The 26,191-nt window shown below is 34.7% G+C and overlaps 1 protein-coding gene across 1 annotated transcript in view; it reads right to left on the bottom strand.

Moving 5' to 3' along the window:
* Positions 1–251: 251 nt before the first annotated feature.
* Positions 252–26,191, bottom strand: part of LOC145259165 (uncharacterized) — a 75,205-nt gene continuing 49,265 nt past the window's right edge. Inside the window, exon 2 of the mRNA XM_080116894.1 lies at positions 252–2,954. Within this exon, the coding sequence (XP_079973020.1) occupies positions 598–2,925 (2,328 nt within the window). The 5' untranslated portion in view covers positions 2,926–2,954 and the 3' untranslated portion in view covers positions 252–597. The remainder of the gene's footprint in view (positions 2,955–26,191) is intronic.

Genomic DNA, 26,191 nt, shown 5'->3' on the forward strand with positions numbered 1-26,191 from the left:
ACATTGTTAAAAAACAATATATAAACTGGTATTTACCAATAAACTACCACATTTGATGGTTTTTATATTAATGATAACTAAAAGTGTTTTAAACTGAAATGAAAAATAATTGCAAATATTCTGAAAATCCAGGAAAGAAAATTTTTTTTTTTTTTTTAAGTGAAACAAAATCTTTGTAACAATGTTCATTTATGCATGTGAGGAGGAGGAGGAGGATATATAATTTGATATTTAAATTGCTTTGTTTTCTGGGTTTTTTTTTTCATTTTAAATTCACACCAAAACAAAAAATTAAACTTTTAAAAACAAGATTTTAACATTTGTATTAACAGTTTTTGTTTCTAGCTAATAAATGCCATGAAGTATAACATTTTTTTTGTGTAATGGGATGTACATACGCCTCCCTCCCTCCAAATGAAAGTAAAATACTAATGAAAATAGAGTTTTCATAAAAAACAAAAAACATATCACAGTCTTTTAAAAGTGTTTGTTTTTGGTTGACAAACCACCCAAACCCTAAGAGTTTGTGTGCCCAAAATACCCACCCAATCTTTAATATACAAATCCCTGAAAAAAAAAAAAAAAAAAAAAAATCATTCACAAATCACCACCTGACAATGGAACAGCTTGATTGCCACGGACAACCAAATCTATTAGGTATTCAAGATGTCCGCTAGTCATATCATAAAAATCTTCTTCCTTAAATGTCAATGCAGGTAATAAGAAACTTATCAACGTGAGACTTTTTTCACGCAATTTTGCAAGACATTGATCAGGTGACCGACACACATTAATTTTTACATTTAACAACATCGTCGTCGAACCACAGGAAATTATCTCATCCTCCATACTGCAACTACTACTACTACTATCAACATTGTCATCAGCCCTGTTTTCTGAAGATCTAGATTTCACAGCAGTTAAAGAGGATGATTGTTCTGATACAAGTTCATCCACAGATGGAGCAAACTCACCATTCTGTGCCAACGAGACAGCTTCATCGAGGATGTGGTCTATATTTTCTGATTCAGCGCTTATAGATTCTAAAAAAGGGACAAGTTTGGGAAACAATACTGTGAGAAATAAATGCAACTTGTTTCGTAGGGAGTTCAACTGCAAAGTACTTTGAATAAAATGCTGGTAATGTCTAGAAAGGTCGGAGCCACAAGTACGCAATCTACGTCGCCGTTTCTTGATGGGAGATGAAAAAATGCAACAGGGACACATACGCCTGCGCCGGACTCGTGGACCTTCTTGCTCAGAGTTGGTAAAATAGTTATAGTAAGGTGCTTGACGTCCATTTTTTCGCTTTATCCGCTGCACTTTGGGCAGCTTTATAACATGTGCTTGAGACTCAATAATGCTGCTGCTGCTGCTACCACTACTGAAAGCTGAATCTTCAGAAAAACACGTCTGATGCGAAGATTTCTCATAAGGATTTTCCAAGGGATCATTTTGAAGATTTGATTTGCAAGCGCCAACAATCTGTAAGTCATCCAAAGACGAGTCAGATATTCCAAGACAATAATGGCGAGAACTGGATTTCCTTAAACAGTTTAAGGAATGAGAATGTGATTGTGAAGATGAATTCAGTTTTTGATTACCATAGCTGTCAGCACTTTTTATCACAATTTTATCAGACGGTAGATTCTCTTTTGGATCGGTTGTAAGCTGATTCTTCAAGCACGCATCTGAAGGTTGAACGTCAAAATCATTTAGGATCCGTATATTTTTATCGGCTTTTTCAATATCATTTTGAGATGATTTTACGCACTGGTTTTTCAGACTAACTGGTTGGTTCAACAGAGAAAAGATATTTTTGTCTTCAGTATTCCAGCGGGACATGCGATTAACTCGCTGTTGAGAATATGTTTGGCTGGCTGCACCACTAGCATGTTGCCGAGAAGGAATTCTTACATTTTGCGGTAATTGAGCATGATGACACCTGTCAGAACCGGGCTTAAAAACATCGCAAAGCCGGACATTTTTAAGAAAGCGTTTTTCTCCAACAGCAGTTGTAGTAAAGTCTAAAGACTTCCGCCAATACTTGAGGTACTTACGGCGTACCAAGTTGCAGGCAGCATGCAACGACTTGCCATTTGGGCTACTAATACTTCCAACAGTATTTTTAGCATCAAGCTCGTGTCCTTGCATCTCAGTGGAGCTGTTCTCTGAAGTTTGGCCATTTAGCAGTTTCTCTTTCAGCATAATGTTTGGTCTATTGTCGGCAGAATTTGTTGGCAAGACTGAAGAGGGGGGTTCTGGTGGTAAGGGAGAAGATGGGTGACGAGGCAAATCAGAACATGGGAACAGTTTCCTTGAGAACTCTACACTTGGAGATTTTTTCATGTTGGCATACTTTTTTACAACTCTCTTACATGTCAACTGCTTTGGTGATATTCTCCGCCTTAGACTTTCTGGAAGTTGCCATTCGTGAAAGCACTCATTCAGGGGCTTTATGCATACAGTTGGATGGGCAGAGTGAAGAACACTGTTTAATGGCCCTCTGATTGCATTCGTTTCAACAGCCATGGTTAACTGCTTTTGCGAGGATGAGTAGTCAACAAGTGAACAAGCATCATTGCTTCGGAGTCGAGTCAAAGAGGTTCTTTCATTTTGCGCAGAGCAGTTACTTTGATGTCGTCTAATGTTAAGTGCCGTCAATTTAAAAGGGATCAGCTGTCGACACAGCTGCCCATACAGATATTGGAGATTGAATATGAAAGGAAAAGAGTGGGTTGTCTGAACAGTGTATGGAATCGAGATTTCTGGAGGTGGTATGGCCTTTTGTCCAAAGTGTTGGAAAAAGACACATCGCAAAAAGAATTCATTGAGTAAATCACAGAAAGAGAAAAACAGTGGCTGGCAGCAAATGCTCCTCTCAAATATCAATGAGGAAATAGAATCTCGGCTGAAAATATTCATATGACTCTACCTTCATAGCGAGCAAACACCTGAAAGTAGAAATAAAAATAATATAAGATAAAAATTATAACTTTCACATTCTTGAATTACATTTATTTTTTTTAATTTGAAATTAATTATTTACACTGTGTTGCTGGATTAGAATTATCCAGACTTTTTTTTTTTTTTTTTTTTTTTTTTTAAATTTCTAAAATATTGGGATGTTGGGATTGGATAAAAAAGATTTTAATTAAAAAGAAAAAAGGTTGTGTGTACAGAACTTCTTTTGACAGATGTGCACTTGGCGACAACATAAGAAACATAAAATATCAAATGTACCAAAAGGTAATTTGAATAAAAATTATGAACCTGGCACCAGGCATCTGCATGTACTGAAGCAACACTCCCGGGTTGAACTAGCTTCCTTCAAAGAGAAAGTTTCATGAGAATATCAAATTCACAATATGGGTGTGCAAAAAATGCAAAAAATGTTTTGTCATGTTTCAAGATAAAAATAAATAGGAAGAAAAACACTTATTTGTTGAAAATGGGAAAAACAATGGGAAAAAATTGTTAAAAATGGGAAGAAAAACTTTATCACATGTTAAAAAATTAAATGTATATTTGAAAGGTTATTTTCGGCAAAAGATGCAATCAAACCAAAGTCAGGTCAATTGCCAAATCAAACGCACTTTGTCGACCTGTTGAATTCCCAGGTAATTTTGTGTCAAATCATCTAGGGCGTGTTGGTGTAAGTGGTCTGGGCAACAATTTTGTGATGTCATTTCTTTAAATATTTTCTAATTGAAAATTCACAGTTAAGTTTTTTGTCCCAAAGAATCCAAAAATGGCAGATTTGCTAAAAAATGAAACTGTATAGAGATATTAAAGGTTTTTGGATTTTTCCACGTGTGCAAAAAAAAAAAAAAAAGAAAAGTGTATAGTACTGGTAACACATTGTTTTTTGCATATATTTTTGTACACACAACCAAAAATGGTTAAAAGTTCTTGTTCCATACACTAACAGTTTCTGTTTTAAAGTCGGGTATATTTTAGATGATGAAAAATATTCCCCCCTCCTATCGGATGTGATAATCAATTTAGACATTTGTTAAACTTGACACATCTGATTGAATTGAGCCTGTTTACTTTTAGATTACTTAAAAATTTATTCCAAAATTAAGATATTTACAATAAAAGTAGTTCTCATGAATCGTTAAAAGATCTTGCTTTGTTCACTCACATTAATTGTTGAAAGTAAAGACTTTTTCAAAAACTATGTATGCTTATTTTCTGCCCATTTTGACCCCTCCCTTTTTTCCCTTACACAAAAAAATGACAATTTTGATAAGGGCTGTTTGTTTTAGCTAGGCACTTCTGAGTGAACGTACTATTTCATACACAAAAACAAACTTGAACTATGATCTGAGAAGTACTCTAATGGGAAACAACTAGTTTCAATCTGTATGGGGTTAAATCGTGACAAATTCCATTAAACAGGCGTCCATTAAAAAAAAGTTGAATATGTAAAAATAAAGATAAAACAATTACAGTGAAATGGTATTCAGAAAATAGTGGATTTCACAACCGAAGTCAGCATTCAACATGTTGCTGTGTTCTTTATGCCACTGAAATGCAGAAATAGTTTGATACTCTTGGTTAATTATTGTGTATGTCCTTCCAGTACATGTTGGGATACAACACAAAGAATTTTCTTGAAGGGAACAAATCATGTATTATCAATCTACAGCCAACTGAATATCTTGCGAGATCCATGAACTTGAAAGTTATATCACGATACCAACCCACCAGAAAGAATTATAAATGCAGTTTATTTATTGTATTGAGATATAAAGTATTGGTGGCAAGTTAGTCATGAATATCAGTATATGGTTCATCCTCACTGGACAACTTATGGCCAATTTGTGATCGTGCAAATACACATGGAAGGCAAACCCAAAAAACAAGCACACACAATGAAACACATGCACAAACACCCACTAAAACACCCCCCCCCCCAAAAAAAAGCACAGACGCACACAAACAAACACGCACAAAAATGCGCTCGCACACACACAGAAAACAAACGCACAGACATACGTACTCACGCAGACATGGAAAAAACTCACAAAATAAGCACAAATATACACACGCACAGAAGCATACGAACGCACAACCAAACTCACATACACAGTCACGCACGCATGCACTTCGAAAATAGTAAAGAGTAGACAGTTTAAAGGCTATAAAGTCACAAAATTTTGAAGTACATAAAATGTCAATTTACAGTTATGATTAAATGTTAGAATCAAGCATTATAGTTAACTGTGTAAAGAAAAAAACAAAAAAACAAAAAACAAAGAAAAAAGCTTGAGTGTCTGGTAAGGAGAATCGAAGTCAGAAACGCAGGTATTTTTTCTAGTTTAACCCAGCATATCATAATATGCTGGGTTAAACAGATGAAAGGGAAAAGATAAAAGAGCAAGGTTTTACGTATAAAATAAAAAGAAACTGGAATCTTAGGAAGATCTTTATCATTCCAGTAATTATACGAGCAGCTCTCGTGAAAAATTTGGATTGCATTTAGAGGGGCGGTCGGAATTTTGAAAATATCTCTTGGTTGAAATATTTGAGATAGCGGGACAGATGCACACACAGACGCAAACAGACACGCACGCATACACACACATGTGCAAAAGACACACATAAAAGAACACAAACGTTCAAAAACACAAACGCACACAGACATGGAAAAAACATGCACACACCAAATAAACACTAACACATGCATGCACAAATTCACACACACACTGAAAATCGTAAGGAGTAGAAAGTAAAATTACGATTATGAGTGGTTAAGATTTTTTGTAGTTGGTTTAATATTTATAAGTATGTAGAGAGATGCCATGTTTGTGAAAGTCTGATGCGTTCACTTTTTGAATAAATTGTTTATTCTCGAATGATGGATCTGTCAGTTCTCAGCCAACGAAAACGTTGCAATTGTGATGACGTTGCTCCTAGGATGTAATGTAGGATTATATTATAATAACCAAATGTGTCTAAAATGTCATTCTAAAGTTAGATTAATGGCTAATATTCTAAACATAATAAATTTGTATGTGGAATATGTTGTTGCAAACCTACAATATTTTGATGCAGAGGGGAATTTCTGCAATCATTTTATTATGTAGTAGATTAAAAAATTAAGTCAAGCATTATTTTAAATGACGAATTCTTTGATCCATTTCTCAACTTGACAAATGCTTCACCACTGTGGCGGTTGCCGTTGGGGTGCTACAGATAAACTGTCAACCAGTTCTCTTCATCCTTCCCTATCCTCCGCATGTTTGATCACCTTGTTCAACTTTAATCCTGTCCATTCTGTGATGTCTTCCAAATGATGTTCAACTTAGCCAATGTTACAGCTGTCATTGCAATTCTGGTTAATACTTCAGGTTTGAACTCATCTGAAACTATTGCTCCAAAGTATTTGGAATTCTTCACGGTTTCAAGATTTTCTCTGTTGGCAGTGATGTTAGTTTCGATTCCATTGTCACTATTTGTCAACCAGTTACTCAGCACTGCCCAGAATTGAATGATGATCAACGAAGGTTTCACACTTCCATATTTTTGTTTGCACCAATTTCCATGCCATAAGCTGTGGAGGATCTGTCGAGTTGCCTGACCAGGTTCTCCAGTTCTTGTTCTGAGCTTGGGAGTCCATCTATATCATCAGCAAAATACAGGTTTGTGATTGTTCTGCCACCAATGTTGACTGTTCCTAGGTGTTCTTCAAGTGCATCACTCATAACTGCTTCAAGGAAAACACTGCAGAGCATTGGCAAGAGCAAATATCCCTTTCTTACTCCAACTGTGGTCCAGGTAAATGGCACTGCTGATCTTTTTGTAGAGGTTCTGTACAAGGCGGATGAGGTTAGCATTGATGTTGTAGGAGTTCATGGTCACCTAGAGTACCACATGCCCCACTTGAATGCCTTCTTGAAGTCTATGAATACATGGTAGAGTTCTTGTTGCATAGAATCTTGAGATTGAAGATATGCTCAGTTGTGCTGTGTACTGCCCTGAATCCTGCCTGCTCTTCAGCGATAATTGCTTCAGTAACTTAGTACATTGACAAATGCAAGCGACGATAAAAGATTGTCAGAAACAAATATTAAATCTAAAAGTAAAATGGTTTTATTATATAAACTTTTATTTAACCTTTATTCTAATTCTATTTACACTAATAATAGTGTACTTACAACCAGTTTACTAGCAAATTGAATGATGATCAACGAATGTTTTTCACTCCCATATTTTTATTGTCATCAAAATTGGTAAAATTGCCCATTTCCAATTAAATCGATTGATTGCCTCCTCTAATTGGGGAGTCATCGCAGTGCACTGGGAGGAAATTTCCAATGCCTCCCCACACAGTAACTTAGTCCACAATACATTGTAGTCTACATAGCACTACAGAGAACCTACTGTTAATTTTATAACATTTTTTATATATATAACTGGCAGGGGTACCTGGCGTTGCCTGGGTGTGTATAGGTGGTTAGGGTAAGGAACACCCGGTAAAAAAAAAAAGGTAGTATCGGAGGGAAGAGGGAGAGAATCAAAACAGGCAGCCCGGGTGGAGAGAGGGGTTTAAAAAAGAATTTAAAAAAAAAAAAAGGTAGGAAGGCAGGCTTCAACCTGTAATGCAAAGGCGAAAAAGAAGGTTAAAAAAACATAAGATCTTAGCTGATGGCAAAACCGGAAGTCGTGAGCGTTGGAATTAAGGTTAGTCAATCCAACAGAAACGACTTGCAAAAATGTTGATGGAAAAAGCGACCCTTTGTTGTAGAAAACAGACGAATTGAGTGAAAGAATATTTTTGACCAATTTTTTGTAATTTGTCGTCTGAGACGTTGAACTTCAAAACAAGCTTGTGATGTCAGGCTTTGTAAAACTTCACTTGTGTGGTAATAAAACTTCACTTGTGTTAGGCTTTGGTTAAAATCGCTTGTCCTTTCTTTCATTGGATTATTTCAATTATCGATATTTACCAAAGACATTCTGATACAAAACTTGAGAACACTACCAGGCACATAAAGTACCTTTGTGTGAAATTTCATAAAAAATGAGCCGATAGAGAATGAATTCACATCAAGTTCCTTTTTTTAAAATAGTAGAGATAAATAAAAAATATTTATAAAAAAAAAAAAAAAATTATATGCACGTATATAGACATACTAGAAATTTATTCTTGCGAGGATGAGTAAAATTGCATAACTTTTATAAAGATTAAATTCAATGTAAATCAAATATATCTGAATTTTAAAATGATGCCCTTTGAAACCGTTTACAATAATCTAAAGAAACTGAAATTTGGGAAATATCTGAATTTTTAGGAAGCTCCCCCCTGTATAAAATTTAATATAACCCACATTTGAACTCAAGTCTAGAAGTCATGTTCCAAAATCATTAATGATTGGTTAATTAGTTTAGTAGTGAGTCATGTACATACAACTGTGCATATCTAGCTTCATAAAAATAAAGAAGTTCCAGCGTTGTCCAGGATTGCATGAGAAAACCTATGGTCCTTCGGGGGCCCTGGGTGAAACCAACGTAAATATACAAAGGTCACAGCTCAGATCATAACATTATGGTTTTTATTCTTAATTTTTTAAAAATTATATAAAGTAACCTTTGGGAGAGGGTTGGGGTTAGAATTCGACATTGGTTGGATCAGGAAGTGTAAATAAAGTGATATTGAAATAAATTTTAGCAAACCTAACGTTTCTTAGGAAATCCTCATTAAAATTTCTCTTAAATTTCTATAATTTTCAAGTAAAACGTATTTTGTTTTCATGAATGCCAGTGCAACCTTGGGATGCACATCTCCTTTGATAAAAATGAAATATTCTTGTGTAATGTAGTTTAAGAATATATATATATATATATATATCTATATATATCTATATATATCTATATATATCTATGAGTTTGAACAAAACAGACAGGAAGTACAACTTATTTATTACATCAGTTAATTGGTCTTTTTTATGTATATAAAATAAAGCTCAATATCTAAGAACATAAACTCATGCAGTTATAAAACTATGATATTGACAAGTTTTATGACACTATCAAAACTAATAAGCTATTGATTCAATATTTCAGACAAAAGATGAAACTGAGAAGTTTATCAAATCAGTTTTTAAATATAAAAGGTCATTATGTATGTATAGAAATAATGTTAGTTACATCAGACTCAAATAATTCTTATCTTAACAAAAATTCTTTAATTTCAAAGACTGATCAGCTGATGATCAACCACCGTCAGATCAAAAGCGAGAGAAGAAAAAGAGTAGAAGAACAGCTGTAGGACGAATATAAGACTAAGAGGAGTACACAATGGAAGTTGTAGTAGTCATGAATTCTGGTGGATTAAAAAATACTCATTGATGTTACTTCTGTGCTTACCTGAGAGAATTTGGAAATCATAATTAAAGACAAGCGTTTTTATTGTTGCCTTTAATATAAGTAAAAATAGCATCAAACACAACTAAAACAAAATTGAGATTTATTCTAGTAAATCGTTATAATAGAATTGTGATAATTTCGTGCGCGTGTGTACCCGCATACACACACACACGCCTCGCCCCTTTGTGACTTAAACATTTTTTTTTTTTTACTATTGATGAAATAATGGGAATAAAAATACAAGGAGAGTGAAATACTAAAAAGGAAAAAAAATTCTATTTTAAAATTTTAATTACGAAATAAAATTAACCAGAATGCATTTCAATCCAGTCATTTTGAAAAGAAAAAATTCACTTCATGATCTTTCAAAATTTTAAAGGAATTCGGAAACATTTGAGATGTCGACTATAAAGTCACTTCTGGCTTTAAAATCCTCAATCTTTCTGATAATTTTCAATAATTTAACAAGTTAGTTCAATTCACAATTTAAAGAAGGTATAAATGTCGGCAGTTTTTTTTTATTTATTTATTTTTTTTATTTAATTTTTTAATTTAATTGTACGGGGGGGGGGGATATCCCGCCACTACTACAACAAAAATTGAGTTTCAAAAAGGAAAAGAAAAGGTGTCAACAAATAGAAGAAAGGACAGAAGTCGAAAAAACGAGCAGAAGTACGGCAGAAATAAAATAAATAAATAAAAGGACAAAACATACTCAAAGCTCAGAATGGTTTGAGGGGCAACAAAAACAAACCGTAAACTCGGCATTAGTTCTATTTAATTTTTATTAGAATAAAACTTGTCAGAGTGCTCCTTTTCGGGAAGTTTGATATCTTCTCACATTAAAATTATGCAATTATGAGGGGAACAAGCAAATATTTTTAGTAGGAGCGGCTAAAGGACTATTTTTTTTTTTAATTGCGTAGAAAAATCATCCAGACGATTTCTGGAAAATACTTTTTTTTTTTTCAGGAAAATGCAAGGAAAAACTTATTCGACCCATTGTCGAATTTTCCCTCCATAGCGATCAAAAGAGAAAACGGAAAAAAACAAACAAAAACAAAATGTTTACACTGTAAACATCATGTTTTGTTTTTCAATTTAATTAGTGGATGCATCTGCATCAGTGCATGCATCGCATCACCACTGGATAAGTAATTTCTAATTAAAATTACGATTAGGCAAAAGTCGCCATTCATCTGTACTTCTAAACCAATAAAAAAAAAAAAATAAAAAAAAAAAAAAAAGAAAGAAAAGAAGTTTCCTCTGGTCGATTAATGTTGCTGAATTAGCTGTGTGTGTGTGTGTGTGTGTGTGTGTGTGTGTGTGTGTGTGTGTTCGCGCGCGCGCGCGATCTAATACAATGTTTCAGAGGATGATTTTATGAAATAAAACGGAAAAGGGTCTATTTAGTGTATGTGATCATGTTTGTTTAATAACTTTAACTAGAAAACCAAGGTTATATTTTCGAACTCGGTTCGAAAATATAACCTTGGTTTTCTAGTTAAAGTTATTAAAATACCATAGGTTTTTTCTGATTTAATTAGTTGCATATGGTTTCGTTGAACGTTAACAATTACAAGAAACCTTCTAAACCACTGATTGCCATGACTACCCGAAAGCTCTTCATTCAAACTACAGTTTAAGATCCAAAAGCAACATATAAATACATTGAGGACATTAGGTTTGCTGCAAGGAAGGTGGATTCTCTCTATCGTGCTAGAAAGTTGCTCATACCTGAGAGTATTCTATATTTCTACAAAACCACTATTCGTCTATACATGGAATATTGCTACCACATTTAGGCTGATGTATCTGCCATTAGACCCTCGCTCTTAGAGTCTAAAAAGAGTCTCCAACCTCCAACTCCAAAACTCCAACTCCTGTCCCATCGCCGAAATGTTGCATCCTTGTTCTTGTTTTACTAGCAACACATGAAAAATTTTTAATGACTTAAAATATTTCAATAATGGCATACATAGAAAGAGCTTAATAAGCTAAGAAAGAATCTTTTTAAATCCAATTAAAATTAAGTTAAGACTAATTTTTGTGCTTTACACGTTTGGATATTTTTCCTTCTTTAAAACCATATGCGTTTTGCCACATTTTTTACACTACTTTTGCAGTAAAAATGTATCTTTGTTAAAACGCAAAATTAAGCATGGATCGGGCGAGACCGGCGATCAGCCGAGTGTTGTTCAAATGCTGAAATGCTAAATCGACTTTATTTACATCTCCGACAAGGAGGTTTTTGTTTTGTGACCGTACCAAATGGCAATGCCGAAACCCCCCTTCCAATAATCAACAAATATTCTGCCAGGGACTTCAGTCGCATATCCAACGGTCTAGCAGTATCAGAATTTTTGTAGGAATTTTTGACACCCCTAACACGAAACTGCGAATACAATATAAAAATCTCGTAATTTCTCTGTTAAAAGTGGGTTATTTATTTTCTTTATGGATTATACTTCCAAAATAAACTATTACAGTTGTTTTAAAAGTAATAGAAATATTTTTTTTTTTTTTTTAAACAGTAATGAATTTTCCGAACTCAATATTTTTCAATTTTTAAACTTTAAAAATCTATCAAAATTTTTCTATTGATTCTATTTTTACGATATTTTCAGGGTCAATGTGAAATTTTATGTTCTTTCCAATAAACCGAATATAATATTTTAGACAAACGTTTTTTTTTAAATTCACGCCCCCCCCCAAGTGTCACCCATTTTGAAATGTCTATTAAAAAGTAAATAATTAATTTATGTCGGGGATTTTTATATATCACAAATTGAAGAGAAAAGGTCAATAAATAATATATTCAAATTTAAAACAAAAAAAAAAAACAAAAAAATCGCTTTTTTAGAAATTTACCTGTAAAGTCCGAAGTTTAAAACCTTATTTTATAAGAACACATTGTTTTTTTTTGTCTTTTTTTTTTTTTTTTTTTTTAATGAAACCTTGGTCCTTGCTCCTTTAATTGAAAAAATAATTCGGGCTTGAATTACATTTTTGAGGAGTTATAAGTTTGGAAAGACAGGGGGTCGAATAATTCACGCCTCTCATTTTGAAATGTCTATTAAAAGGTAAATAATTAATTATGTCGGGGATTTTTATATATCACAAATTGAAGAGAAAAGGTCAATAAATAATATATTCACATTTAAAACAAAAAAAAAAAAAAAAAATCGCTTTTTTAGAAATTTACCTGTAAAGTCCGAAGTTTAAAACCTTTTTTTTAAAAAAAAAAAACACATTGTTTTTTTTTTTTTTGTTTTTTTTTAATAAAACCTTGGTCCTTGCTTCTTTTAATTGAAAAAAAAATTAGGGCTTGAATTACATTTTTCGAGGAGTTATAAGCTTGGAAAGATGGGGTGGAATTATACACTATTTTCACGAAATTTCTGACACTGCTAGAAGGATTAGAAAGTAGTAGAAGGATTTCACCAACCACCTGACAGTGAATCATAAGTATGCATTTTGTAAGCCCCGCAACGAAGGCAACAACGAACCACGTCGAGAGGATGTGGGAAGGAAACAAAACAGTGAAACAAGAATGCGGGACCAACAGGGAACTTCTCGGTACATATTTACTTGAATTTATGTGGAGTCAAAAATTCAGAAACGATCCTTTTGTCACCACCCCCATCTTCTTCCCTCTTTGCCATCAATGGCCGTTCAACAGTCGACTGAAGTAAAAGATTCCTAAAGAAATATCCTCATCAAGAATGAAAGTTAAAAGTGCACGGGGATCACCCGAAGATTTACTCTTAAGTCGATTTTTTTTTCATATTCAACTGTTTACAGGTGTATTTCGGGCCTGCTGCAAACAAATATTACAGTTTAAATTCTTGCTGACAAGAATATAGCTGCTTCCACTGCATGAACTTTTACTCACCCCCTCTTCCAGTAACAATGAAATAGCAATGTCCCTTAATCACTTTGAGGAGTGTCTCGATTAGGACCCAGGCACGGGGCAAACCCTCTCGGTGCTGGTGGACCTGTAGATCTTCCCAGGTCATCCGTCTAAACCTATGCGGAGAGAGGCCTCTCCAGTCTTGGTTGAAAACCTTTCTAGAGCTGGTGATTCAAACAAATTACCGGTCTGCAAACCTAAACTGCTTAAGGAGTAGATAGACACTGCCTATCGCCTGGCTTCCTTCTTTGTCTATTAGCCAGGCGTAGAGGTCAAATCACAGGGATTCAACAGAAACACTCAGTGGTCGATCTTGTTTCCTGACTAGGGCAATGAACGCCATTTTTCCCTCTCCAGACACATCCCATCCCTCTAAATTGGGCACTTGGGAGTGCTTGAATGCCATAATGCCAGTACAGGTAGATTGGGTTGACCATCGTCTGATGGGTTGAGGGTACCAGATTGACAGTTCCTGGCTGCTGTTTCCAACTGGTAGTACAAGAGCCCTAACTCTTTGGTAGCGCTTAGAGCGGCTTCTCCAACAGTTGAATAATATTGGGATGTTTGCAGTGCCATGTCGCGCATGGAAATGGACCCTGCACTCATCCCCGGTGGGCTTTCCTGAGGCCACGATCCTAGCAGATGGAGGGTCAGCTGATGGTCTACTTGTATTGCATGTCTAGTATTCTGCATAACCACTTGTTCAGCACACCTTACCTAAACTGAAACTCTTAAAAGAAAAAATGACAGTACAATCTAAAACTACACTAAAACCAGGACAAAACTCAAACAAAACCAAATTGCCTCCTCCCTTGAGGCTTGCATTTACGAACATTCGTAGGCTTAGAACTAACTTAATTTAAATTTAAATGATGTTGAAGCATTCCTCCTAAAAAACACGCTGGATATCTTAGCACTAAGTGAGACTAACCTACACTCCTCCATCCCCACTAACTACTTTAATATGCCCGGATATCTCCCATTCTGCCGTTAGGACTAACAAACATATGCACAGGCTTGGGGTCTATATTCGAAACACCCTCACCGTGACTAGAGAAACAAAACTAGAATCGGACGGTCAAGCCTTTATGTGCTTTAGACTTAACATGCAACATAATATTAGCTACTTTTATTTTCTCTACCACTCTCCCTTGACCAAGGACTGTACCCTAATAAACAAAGTCTCCAACAGCATAGATACAGCACTTTCCCCTCGACACTAGCGCACAAGTGCATGTATTTGGTGACTTCAATGTCCACCACATCAACTGGCTTGGATTTTCTACTTAGACGCAGCTGGTAGCACAACAAATAGCTTCTCTATATCTCATTCCCTATCACAGACCGTTACGTTTCCAACCCGTTTCCCTTACCAGCAAGAACAAAACGCATCACTTTTAGATCTGTTTCTGACCACAGTCCCCAATGATTGTGTTACGAATGCCCACAGCCCACTTGAAAATGCTGATCATGTAGTGATAATAGTTGAAAATCGCCCTAAACTCTAGAGCCAAACGGAAGAGCCATCGCTCAAAACAACGAGATATTATAAAAAGGCTGACTGGGAAGCCAGCAGGGATCTCAGAGACGCTCCATGGCGAAATATCTTTTCACTTCCTGCTGAACAGTGTGCACGAGACCACTGAGTGGTTCAAAGTACATGTTTCCACGCGGAAGTTTTATAGCAAGCCCCACTCTCCCCAATGGTTTACTTCTACTTGTGCAGCTGCCATTGTGCAAAGGCAGCATGCGTACTGCAGATTAAACCGACATAAGTCCAGTTCAAACAGACAGAAGTATATAGAAGATAGAAATAACTAAAAGAAATAACGACAGCTAAGAGAGAATTTACTGAAACCACCAAAAAGCACAGAAATTAGGAACCCGTGACTTCTGGAAAATACAACAGTGCAGTAAATAATGGGCAATCAACAATTCCCCCACGATCCAACAATCATGAGGTTGTTTGCTCAGCAACCAAGAAGGCTAACAGTTTGCCTCCAATTCCACACTGGACCCTGCTAACCAACCCCTCCCTGACTTTCCTTTGCGGACAGATGCCACACTAGACAATCTGGAAATCACCCCTTCTCAGGCGCATGCCATCATAAAAAAATCTTGACACTTCAAAAGCATGTAGACCTGATCTCATCCCGGCTGTGCTATTAAAAAAGTGCTCCGGTTCTCTCCAAACTTTACAAGTGCCTTAATGAATCTTGCTTTCCTGCCTGCTGGAAAACTGCTCTGTGGTACCAGTTTTCAAGAATTCTGGCAAAAGAACTGACCCAGTAAATCCCCGTTAAATTAGCCTCCTCCCACTTTTAGCCAAAATATTTGAGTCCATAATTAACCAAGCTCTAGTCTATCACCTTACAGATGCTAAACTTCTGATCGACCAACAATATGGATTTAGGTAAGCCCATTCCACGACAGATATCCTAACTGTAATCTCTGAGCATATATACCATTCACTTAACAAAGCAGGGGAGGGTAGAGCAGTAGCTCTAGATATATCTAAGGCTTTTGACAGGGTATGGCATGAAGGTCTTCTCAGGAAAATCAGATCATACGGTATCACTGGAAGAATACTTAGCATAATTAAATCCTTCTTAGATAAAAGAAAAATCCAGGTTATCATCGATGGTCGTACATCTAAACAATATGATATAAATGCGGGAGTGCCCCAGGGGTCTATCCTTGCACCTCTATTATTCCTGATATTCATAAATGACCTCCCTGACAAAATTGTCTGTGAGATAGGTATATATGCTGATGACACCACACTATAATCGATACGACAGGAAAACAAATGAACACATATCTAGAGAAATGGCAAAAACACTAGAGGACGACCTCTAATCTGTAGAGGAATGGGGACAAAAATGGATGGTCACATTCATATTGCCAAGACTAAACTTGTTTCCTTCAATAGCTACAAGAAACCTTCTCTACCACCAATAGCAATGGCCAAAGATGCTTTATCTGAAAGTAATTCTGTTAAACTCCTCGGCCTAACGTTCACAGGAAACAGGAGTTGGAACAATTACATTGAGAGTATTGCCAGGACCGCTGCGACAAAGGTAGGTTCTCTCTATCATGCTAGAAAGCTACTAACACCCGAAAGTATCCTGTACCTCTATAAGACCACCATTCGCCCATGTATGGAGTATTGTTATATTTGGGCTGGTGCATCTGCTACTAGTCTCACTCCTAGACAAGGTTCAAAAGAGAGTCGCCAACCTAATATGTCCTGAACTGTCATCTAAGCTTCAGCCTCTATCCCATCAGCAAAATGTAGCATCCCTCTGCCTGTTCTACAAGTATTTTAATGGTGAATGCTCTGACAAACTGCAAGCACTAGTACCCCCCCACCAACGTAAATACGCCCGACAAACCCGATGCAGCAAAATACCACTCCTTCACAGTTGAGACCCTAGATGTAAGAGAGCCTTCTACTCCAGTAGTTTCTTCCCCAGAACCGCTGGACTACATCAAAGTGGCAATGTGCCTTGTTTGGGGTGAAAATGTAATAAAAAAAAAAAAATAAAAAAATAACATACAATAGTAACAACCGTAAAAATCCAATGCTTTCTATAATAGCTTTTGTGCAATGGCCGCCATTTTTTTTTTTTTTTTTTTTTTTTTTTTAAAAACAAGGAAATAAAGGGTTATGGTGTAAAAGAAAAGGATTTTTTTCTTTTGCCGTTCTTAACATGGAGAGGTTGGGAGTGTCTATTATGACAGCCGTTCTTAACATAGGGAGGTTGGGGGGGGGTGTATTCCGGAAGCCGTTCTTAACGTGGGGTGTGTCTGCTACAATAACTGCAATTTTCTGCACATGCGTACCCACTTCACCGTCGTTAAAAAGAAAAAAAAAAAAAAAAAATGCCGGCCAAACATAACTATACTACGAGCTAGTGAATGTGTTACTTGTGTAAATAATTCGTGTCAGCGACAAAATAAACTGTAATATTTGTTCGCAGCAGACCCGAATACACCTGCAGACAGTTGAATATTAAAAAAAAAAAAAAAATCAACTCCTTAAAAAGGTAAATCTTCGGGTGGTCCCCCCCCCCTGCACTTTCACCAAATGAAAAGCCGTAAAAAAAATAAAAAAATAAATAAATAAAAAAAATAAATGAATAATAAAATATTAAGTTTTCTTGAAAAAAAAAAAATAAATAAATTTTTTCCTGTACTTTCATCTACATTTACGCTTTTTGTAAGCATATTTTTATGTATTTTCTTTCAAAGAATATATATATATATATATATATATATATATAAAATTTCTGTGCCCCCCCCCCTCAAGAAAAAACTAAACAAAAAGTCTTTAGAAAAAAAAATAAAATAATAACTTGTACTTACACCTAACAATTTATGGTAAAAAAAAACTTTCATCTTTTCTTGAAAAAAGAAAACTTTTTTTTGCAAAAAATGAAATAAAAATACTTAGTCCTTTAAAAGGTAGGTTTTTATTTTTTATTATTTGCAGGTGGACCTGTAAAAATTCACGCTTGCCCATTCGTCCATCCGCACTTTTCTCAACTACGCCTTAGAATTTTTTGAAATTTTGCACAAACATTAAACATGATATGAGTAAAAAAAAATAACAGAACGGATTTTCCGGGAAAACTCCAGTTGCCCACCTAGCGGTGCCTTCCGAATTAAAATGGTTAAAATTGACACTTGGGCTTATGAAAAAAAAAAAAAAAAAAAAAATTGATGCCTTGGATCTTTATAAAACTTTGTAACAAATATATAATTTTGTTGTTAGGTACGTGCAAAATGAATGCCGATGCTCAAAATGTATAAACATTTTCATCCCTCCCTTTACTTAAAAATTCACCAAAAATCAGGAAATTAACCAATTTTAATGAAATTTTCAGTATTTATCAAATAATGATCACGGAATATAACGAACTAATTATTTTAACTGATCTTAGTGAAAATTTATTAATTTATTTAAATAAAAAATACCTTTACTAAAGTTATGGTTTTCAGTACTAAATAAAAAAAACGCAAGAATTTAGTTTTGCTCTTTTTATGCAAATAAAGCATCGTAATTTGTAGCAATAAAAAAAATTTTTTTTACAGGAACATTATGAAAAAAGCCCCTGAAGTTCATATTAATGAAATCAATATAACTCAAAGAAAAATTAATTTCTCAAACTAACGATATCATCATTGAATTAAGCATTGTTTATTTAATAATTTTCACACAAAAGATTATAATTGCAAAAATGTATTAATATTAATAAATAATGGCGCTGACTTTTTTTTTTTTCAATGAATAAATTGCATGTAAACCACCCTGTAGAACGACCTGCCAAACATTAATGGATAACCGTTGAGATTCCAAAGCTAATAAAATAGTGTTCAATATAATTCCATTATAGCGCTCACATTGGTTGTTACCTCTTGGGTTATATCCAGGAGTGTTACTGGATCCAATCTCAAGTTGTAGCAAATTGCTTGAATTCAACATTACAAAGTTCCCCCAATCGGCATTGGATAAATGAGGGAAGTCCAAAGATAAAATAATCAGGCATTGTATCGCGGGTATTTTGAGAGAAAACATGCATGAAGTTAGATTGAGGCTTTATCTTGCACAAGTCATGGTGAGAAGCAAAAAGGAATATGACGTTTTATCAACACAAGGCTCAAAGTTCGACTCTTCATAAATTACAGGAAATAGTTTGGGTGGAAATGTTATTCCACACAAGTCTTCAATCACTCAGCAAATGAGAATATGGACACTAATTTACCCAATTATTACAAAAAAAAAAAAAAAAAAAAAAAAAGAAAAAGACAAATGCAAAATCAACATTTAAATATTTGTAGGGGATGCTCAGTTTTTAATGAAATTGAGAAATAAGGACAAAAAACGTAATTGTAAATAAAAATCAAATTCATCGAAAATTTAGTAAAAAGTTTTGATATTTAAATAGGTGGGCTAAACTTTTCCAAATGTCACATTTTCTGTTAGAATGACGTCACTTGTTTTAAATAAAATTTATTTTTTGTCTTAATTCTTCCACACTCTTATTTACATAAGTTTATACATTTCAAAGTAATTTGATGTTCAAAGATTATTTAGAAACCATTAATTTTTGGAGATTTTCAGGAGCACATTCTGATACATTATATGGCAAATTTCATTGCTTAATTTTCTGTTTTAAGAAACATAACATTTTTAATGAAAAAGTAGTGTAAAAAATGTGACAAAATGCGTATGGTCTTAAAGATAAAAAAATATCTAAACGTGCAAGGCACAAAAATAATCTCCAGATTTTGCCCCAACAATTTAGCTCCAATAAAGAAGCGATATTGGAAACTGAGATGTATTTTGAGACCAAAGACAGATACCCAAAATTTTGAATTTTCATAATATGAAATGAATTTCTGTTTCTTTTACTCTCTCTCACATTTCAAATGAGCCTTCAATTTGCATCACTAAGAAGGGTTCAAAAGTTATAACTTCTTAATTTTAATCAGATTAAAAAAATTTAACATTTTTTTCTGAGCTCATCGAGCTCTTTATGTATGCTATTATTGAAATATTTTAAGCTATTTAAATTTTTTCATGTGTATTGCTAGTAAAATAGATTGTTATTATGTAACTGTTAAAAGCCTTAAAAAAAAGCCGGGGGAAAAAAGTGACCCTATGGTATTAAAACGTGAACATTTACAAGTGTAGCATATTGCAAAATAAAAGGTTAAAGCACAAAAGTTTGTAAAGAAGAATGCACTTCATAAATATAACTTAATATGAGGCAGTAGTATTTTTTTTTTTTCATTGTCCATGCCATATTTGCACTGAATGCATATAATTCCAGGGTAATATTTTTCAGAGATAAAGCAACCAAGGTTGATGCAAGAGTGCTCAGTACCAAATAGGGTAAAATATACTTTTTATTTATTTTACATAAATATTAATGCTGCTACACATTCATGAGCATGTTTCGGTCAGTTAGTTACAAGTAACTAGAGACCTCTTCAGGTGATACATGTACACACACATACACACAGAGTGTTACTAAATACTTATTTCATAATTCATACAATCATACCTTATATGCTTTTCAGTATTTTAGTTCAATATCCCAAAATTTAAGTTTGGAAGTGGTTTAATCAAATTGGTTTCTTTACATTTCTTTCCTTCATAGCACACCACTCAATAAGTCTTGGGCCCGACATATAGATGGCTCCACAGACAAATTTATCTTTAGTTGACCTTTGATAACTAAATATTTTCGTTTACTAGCCGAATAGAAAAGTTACTAGCCAAACCCACATGGTTTTTAGAATATGACATCTTCGTTCTGTGCCGAGTATGTAAATCATTTCTAAATATACAACAAATTTTATGTTGATACTTGAATGTATAAACATTCTAATTTCTTCAGATGTTTTTTTTTAAACAGCCTTCGTAAAAAAAAGAAAAAAAAAAAACAAAAGAAAAAAGACTATTGAAACTTTTAATGTTTAAATAATTTAACTTTGTTTTATTAAAAAAAAAGTTCAAAAGATATTTTTCACTCAGTAGTGAGGTTTGGAAGATTGCCCGTGAAAGAAATTCAATCGCTAAAAGATAAGCGTTTCATTATTTCTAGTCGCCACTTTGAAAAATCACTCGCAAATGCGACTGTTTTACTCGCAATGTAGAACCCTGTTATATAAAGTACTAACTTTTAAAAGACAAGTGTCAAAATTTGAGCCTAATTGGATTATTAGTTCACAAATTAGTTGTTTAAGTGAAACTACTGTTGTAAATGTTCAAAATAGAAATATTCTTTTCTGATGTAAAAAAAAAAAAAAAAATATTGTCCAAGCAAAACAAGTATTATTCAGACACCATTGGAAACAACAGTTAAGAGGTTATATTTCAACTTTAAATGCGGCTATACAGAAACAATGCTCAGGTTATCTAAAATCACGGATTCTGGAAAACATAAAAAGTCCACAAACTCAGTTTGGTCGACCGTAAATTAAAGTTTTAAGATAGCAGAAGACAGTGTATTCACCATTTTTGCATGAACATTTGTTAATGAGAAAGCTGCGTTCAAAGTAACTGCCATATTTGTTAAGTCAAAAAAGTTTTTTTTAATCAATATGTGCAACATAAGGATGAAAAATTAATTTGACTGCGAAATCAGCTGAATAAATAGCAACAGATGAAAGTGATAAAAAACAAACACCAGCAGGTAAGGTTTTGGCATCTGCATTTTGACATGCACAAGAAATTTTGTTCAACGATTATCTTGAGAAAGGAAGAACCATTAACAGCAAATACCATTATATTATTGATGCTTAAAAAATATTGCTTCAAAAGTCATAAAGAAGGATGTGCTTTATCACCAAGAGTCAACTGTAAAACTACAAATTACATTTAGACTTGCTTCCATACCTACTCTAATCTCCCTAACAATTTAGCCCCAATAAAGAAGCGCTATTGGAAACCGAGATATATTCTGAGACCAAAGACAGATACCCAAAACTTTGAATTTTCATAATATGAAATGGATTTATGTTTCTTCTTCTCTCATACATTTCAATGAGCCTTCAATTTGCATCACTAAGAACGGGTTCAAAAGTTACATGTTTAATTGACCACTTCCTCTCGCAAATACACTGGTGTTGGTGGCTTTTCATCACGTTAGACTGTTCATACATTAACAAGGAACATGTATGTCATCTACCATGTTGATCCTTATTATCCTGTGAGTACAAAAACCACAGGAACTGAGCAATAGTTTGTGCACTCTTTAACTGTGCCACTGTGCCATGTTACCTCTGCATGATAATAGCTGAAAGCTTCAAAGCATGCTATTATGAAAGGCATTTCTTTCAGTTACACTGGAGTTTGCCATAGTGGTGGTCGTTACTTGCAGTTGTGGTGATGATAGTAACAGTGAGTCCTTCAGGCAAGCTGCTGTCATCACGGCACACATGGTGATATGTGATAAGACTAGTCAATGAAACGTGCAATGAGTAGAAGGTCATCATTAGCATACAGTTTTGAACCCCTGTGGAGCACGAGGAATTGCTGCAACTTAGGATCAGGATACAGTACTTAGTCACCACACTATCATCTATTGACTAAGCTCGATACCAATCGAACAGAGTCCAGAGATGAACACCACCGGCAAAAAGAAAAGCCATATGCTTCCTAACACCTTTACTTTTCTTTTTGTTTATCATATTTTGGCGAAACGGTCACCGTGAGACTGATGATTGGTGTTTACTGTGATCATGTCCCATTTATACTATATAGTGACAATTCAATCAGACATTGACTAATATTAGCAGTTTCAAGAGGAATGGGAAAATGTGTCCTGCCACATGACTTTCACAAAAACAAAAAACAGAGCAATGAAAGTTAAAATAAATAAATTTTAAAAAATAAATTAAATTAAGTCATTGAGATCAAAATAAGAAAATAGTTGAATAATTGAGCAAGTTAAAAAAAATTTTAAAAAAATTATGAAGCCCTCAAAGCTTAGAAGTGTGAGGTGGAGGTTTTGCCATAAAATAAAAACAATTTAAGTATGATAGAAATTAAAATATCTTAATGCATTAATATGTATCTAATCTCCATCCTACTTAATATTTCAAAATATTTTTTTCTTCATTTTCACCCCAAAACAAGACAGCCACTAGGACCGTGTCTAACAGAGGACTGTGCGGAACTGAGCAGCAAGATGTCTGTTCACATTGCATTTAAACTTCTGCAGGTTAGTACAGACAAGGAAGTAGGAAACAGAGTCTAGCAGTTTGAGGGAAGAAATTATTAGAGCTTTCCAACATCTAGGGACATTCACAGTGAAGGAGGAGAGACTTTGCAGCTTGTCTAGTTAGTTAAGAGTAAATATGTCAAGGGGGCACAAGTGCTATAAGTTCAGAGCAGATTCCATTAAAGTACTTGTAAAACAGGCACAAGGATGCAGCATTGTGGTGATGGGACAGAGGTTGGAGCTTGGTCGATAGTGTAGAATTCTTATTTTTTTTTGGACCCTGTTTAAGAGTGAGAGTAGTGGGTGAATGGTAGCTTTGTAAAGGTATAGGACATTCTGGGGGCAATAATTATTTGGCACATTAGAGAGAGCACACTTTCTTTGCAGCAACCTCTGTTGTCTAGTTCATGTTGCTGTGAATGTCAAGCCAAGGAGTTTAAACTATGAGCTCTCAGGTAGGATGCTATTTGTCATGGCAATTGGTGATTGAGGTCTTTTGTAGTTAAAGGGGGGAAAAATTGTAGTTTTAGTCGCATTAAACTATTTATGGGCCCCATTCCACTACTGCAGACTAAAAGGTCATTTTCTGTCATTACCTTGGATATTTGTACATTCGTTTTTTCCTTTGTGTATTATAGAGTGTGGTGTCATCAGCAAATATACCTATCTAAGACAGTTTTATCAGGGAGATAGTTTATGAATATCAGGAATAATAAAAATCCAAGGATCGACCCCTGGGGCACACCTGAATTAATATCACCGTTTGGACATATAGCCATCTAGGACAACCTGAATTTTTCTCTTATCTAAGAAGAATCTGATTATGCTAAGTATTTGACCAGAAATACTATAGGATTTAATTCTTATGAGAAGCCCTTCATGCCAGACCTCGTCGAAGGCTTCGGATATATCGAGCTAGCTTCCCTTGTCTGATCCAGTGCATGACATATACATAAGGAGATGATGGTTAAAACATCTGCAGTAAAACAGACTTGCCTAAACCTATACTGTTAGTCAGAAAGAAGCTTAGTATTTGCAAGATAGTAAACTAATGCTTGATTGATTAATGATTCAAAGATTTTAGTGATGGGTGGGAGGAGACTGATGAGGTGATAATTGAGCGGGCCAGTTCTTTTGCCAGTACTCTTGAATACTGCTGTGATTAGTACCAGAAGGCAACTTTTCAACTATCAGAGAAGCAAGACTCGACTAAGCAGTTGTTGAGTTTGGAGAGGACAGTGACTAGCTCAGCAGAGCATTCCTTAATTATTATGGCAGGGATGAGATCAGGCCTACACGCCTTGGGTGTTTAGATTTTTTATACCACCGACATGAGAAGGGGTGATTTTCGGATCTACAAGTGTGGTTTCCATCGGTAAAGGGGAAATTTTGGAGGGAGCGGTTTGTAGGGTCTAAGGTGGAGTTGGAAGACAAAAGCCAGGCAAGCAGGTCAGTCTTTTCAGTTGCCATGCAAGTGACCTCATGGTTATTAGATAGTACGGGAATTGTTAATTGTCTCATTACTATAAATTTTCCAGAAATTACAAGATCTTATTTTCTGGTCACTTCAGTATGTCTGCAGCTGTTTCATTCTTAGAATTATTTCTAACTTCTATAAACCTTTATCCATTTGTACTTGACTTATGATGAATCAACGGCATGCATGCTGCTTTTATACAATGGCAGCTACACAAATTGAAATGAAACATTGGTGAAAATGGGGCATGCTATAGTACGTCTGTGTAATCTACTTTGCACCATGTCTCATTGTCACACTGTTTAGCAAGAGAAGATATTAGTCCATGAGGCATTTTGGATGGCTTCCCAATTAGCTTTTGGAAGCATCTTGTCATTTTGGGCAGTAGCTCTTCAGCTTGAAGTCAAGAAATAAGCGTAATATCTAATGTTATCACAAGGTGATCAGCACTCTAAAGTGAGCTATGCGCATTTGTCACATGATCTTTGGGTACTGTAGTTAGGAATAAATCTGATTTCCATGATCAGGGAGGCAGGTTGAGAACGTGACAATGTAAGGGAATGGGTTTTAGAGAAGCTATATGTGCTGCAATTTTATTTTTGTTTACATCAAAATTTAACATTACATATTTGAGAACCTATTTCAACTTTTGTTACTTCTGATCTTACTTATTTAATTTTAATCTATTTTTTTATATTCTTTGGTTTCCATTTTCATCATTGGTCATCAGTCATCTATTTCTAACTCAACAAGCTGGATTTCCGGAATGAAGATGGTTGTCTGACTTGCTATTTGCTTTATCACTACGTGTAATGATTTTGTGCAAGAAAAAAGTGATAGTTTACTTGACTTCTGTGATGGAAGTATATTTATTTCTTATATACAAATAAGTAGACATTGGTCTTTAAAGTGGGGGATTAGCATCAGATTGTAAAGATCGATAGTGACAAGCGTCAGAGTTTCTACGCAGCTGTATGTGGATGACAAGAGACAGCGAAACCATAATAATGTGCAGGTGTTCTAAGACATGTATTCCCACCGATCCACCCACTATTACCGGTGCATGAATTGCTGCCTATAGTAACATTTTGAATACATGTTTAAACAACGAAAATGTGAATGTGTTGTTTATAGTCCAAATACATGTGATAGTGGAATAGAAATGGAAGAGAGCCATGATGAGTATGATTAGCGATGAAGGCCAAGGAACGGAGATGTTTATCTTTATGAGTGTGAAACAAAAACATGGTTATTATACTCATGCTAAAATTAAAATGCATGACTAAAACATGCTTTAACTGCAAGAGTATTTTGAGGTTTAAAATAAATCAAAGTAACCATCAAAAATGTTATATGAATGACAGAAGAGGAAAGAAAGTATACGATTAAATGATAAATATCATGAAACAGTCTTTTACTGCTACTAATGATTGTTTTTATCAACAAGGTGAATGGTAACACACATTTATAATAAAATCTTTGCACTGGTAGTAAAACTGGCATAAACAAAGGATCGAAAGGACGTCAAGTTGACGATACAAACTGCTTGTCTTCATGTGAAAAATTTCACAAAAAGAAAAGTGGAGACAAATGTCAGTTACTTTAATAAGCCGATTTAAATCTAAGAGGAGAAAAAAAAAATCTAAAAAGTGAAAAACCCAGTTGTTTGTGACCATATCCAAATGA

The sequence above is a fragment of the Euprymna scolopes genome, chromosome 34 (genome assembly GCF_053919585.1).
Source record: "Euprymna scolopes isolate OS-2025 chromosome 34, ASM5391958v1, whole genome shotgun sequence".
Taxonomy (NCBI): Eukaryota; Metazoa; Mollusca; class Cephalopoda; order Sepiida; family Sepiolidae; genus Euprymna; species Euprymna scolopes.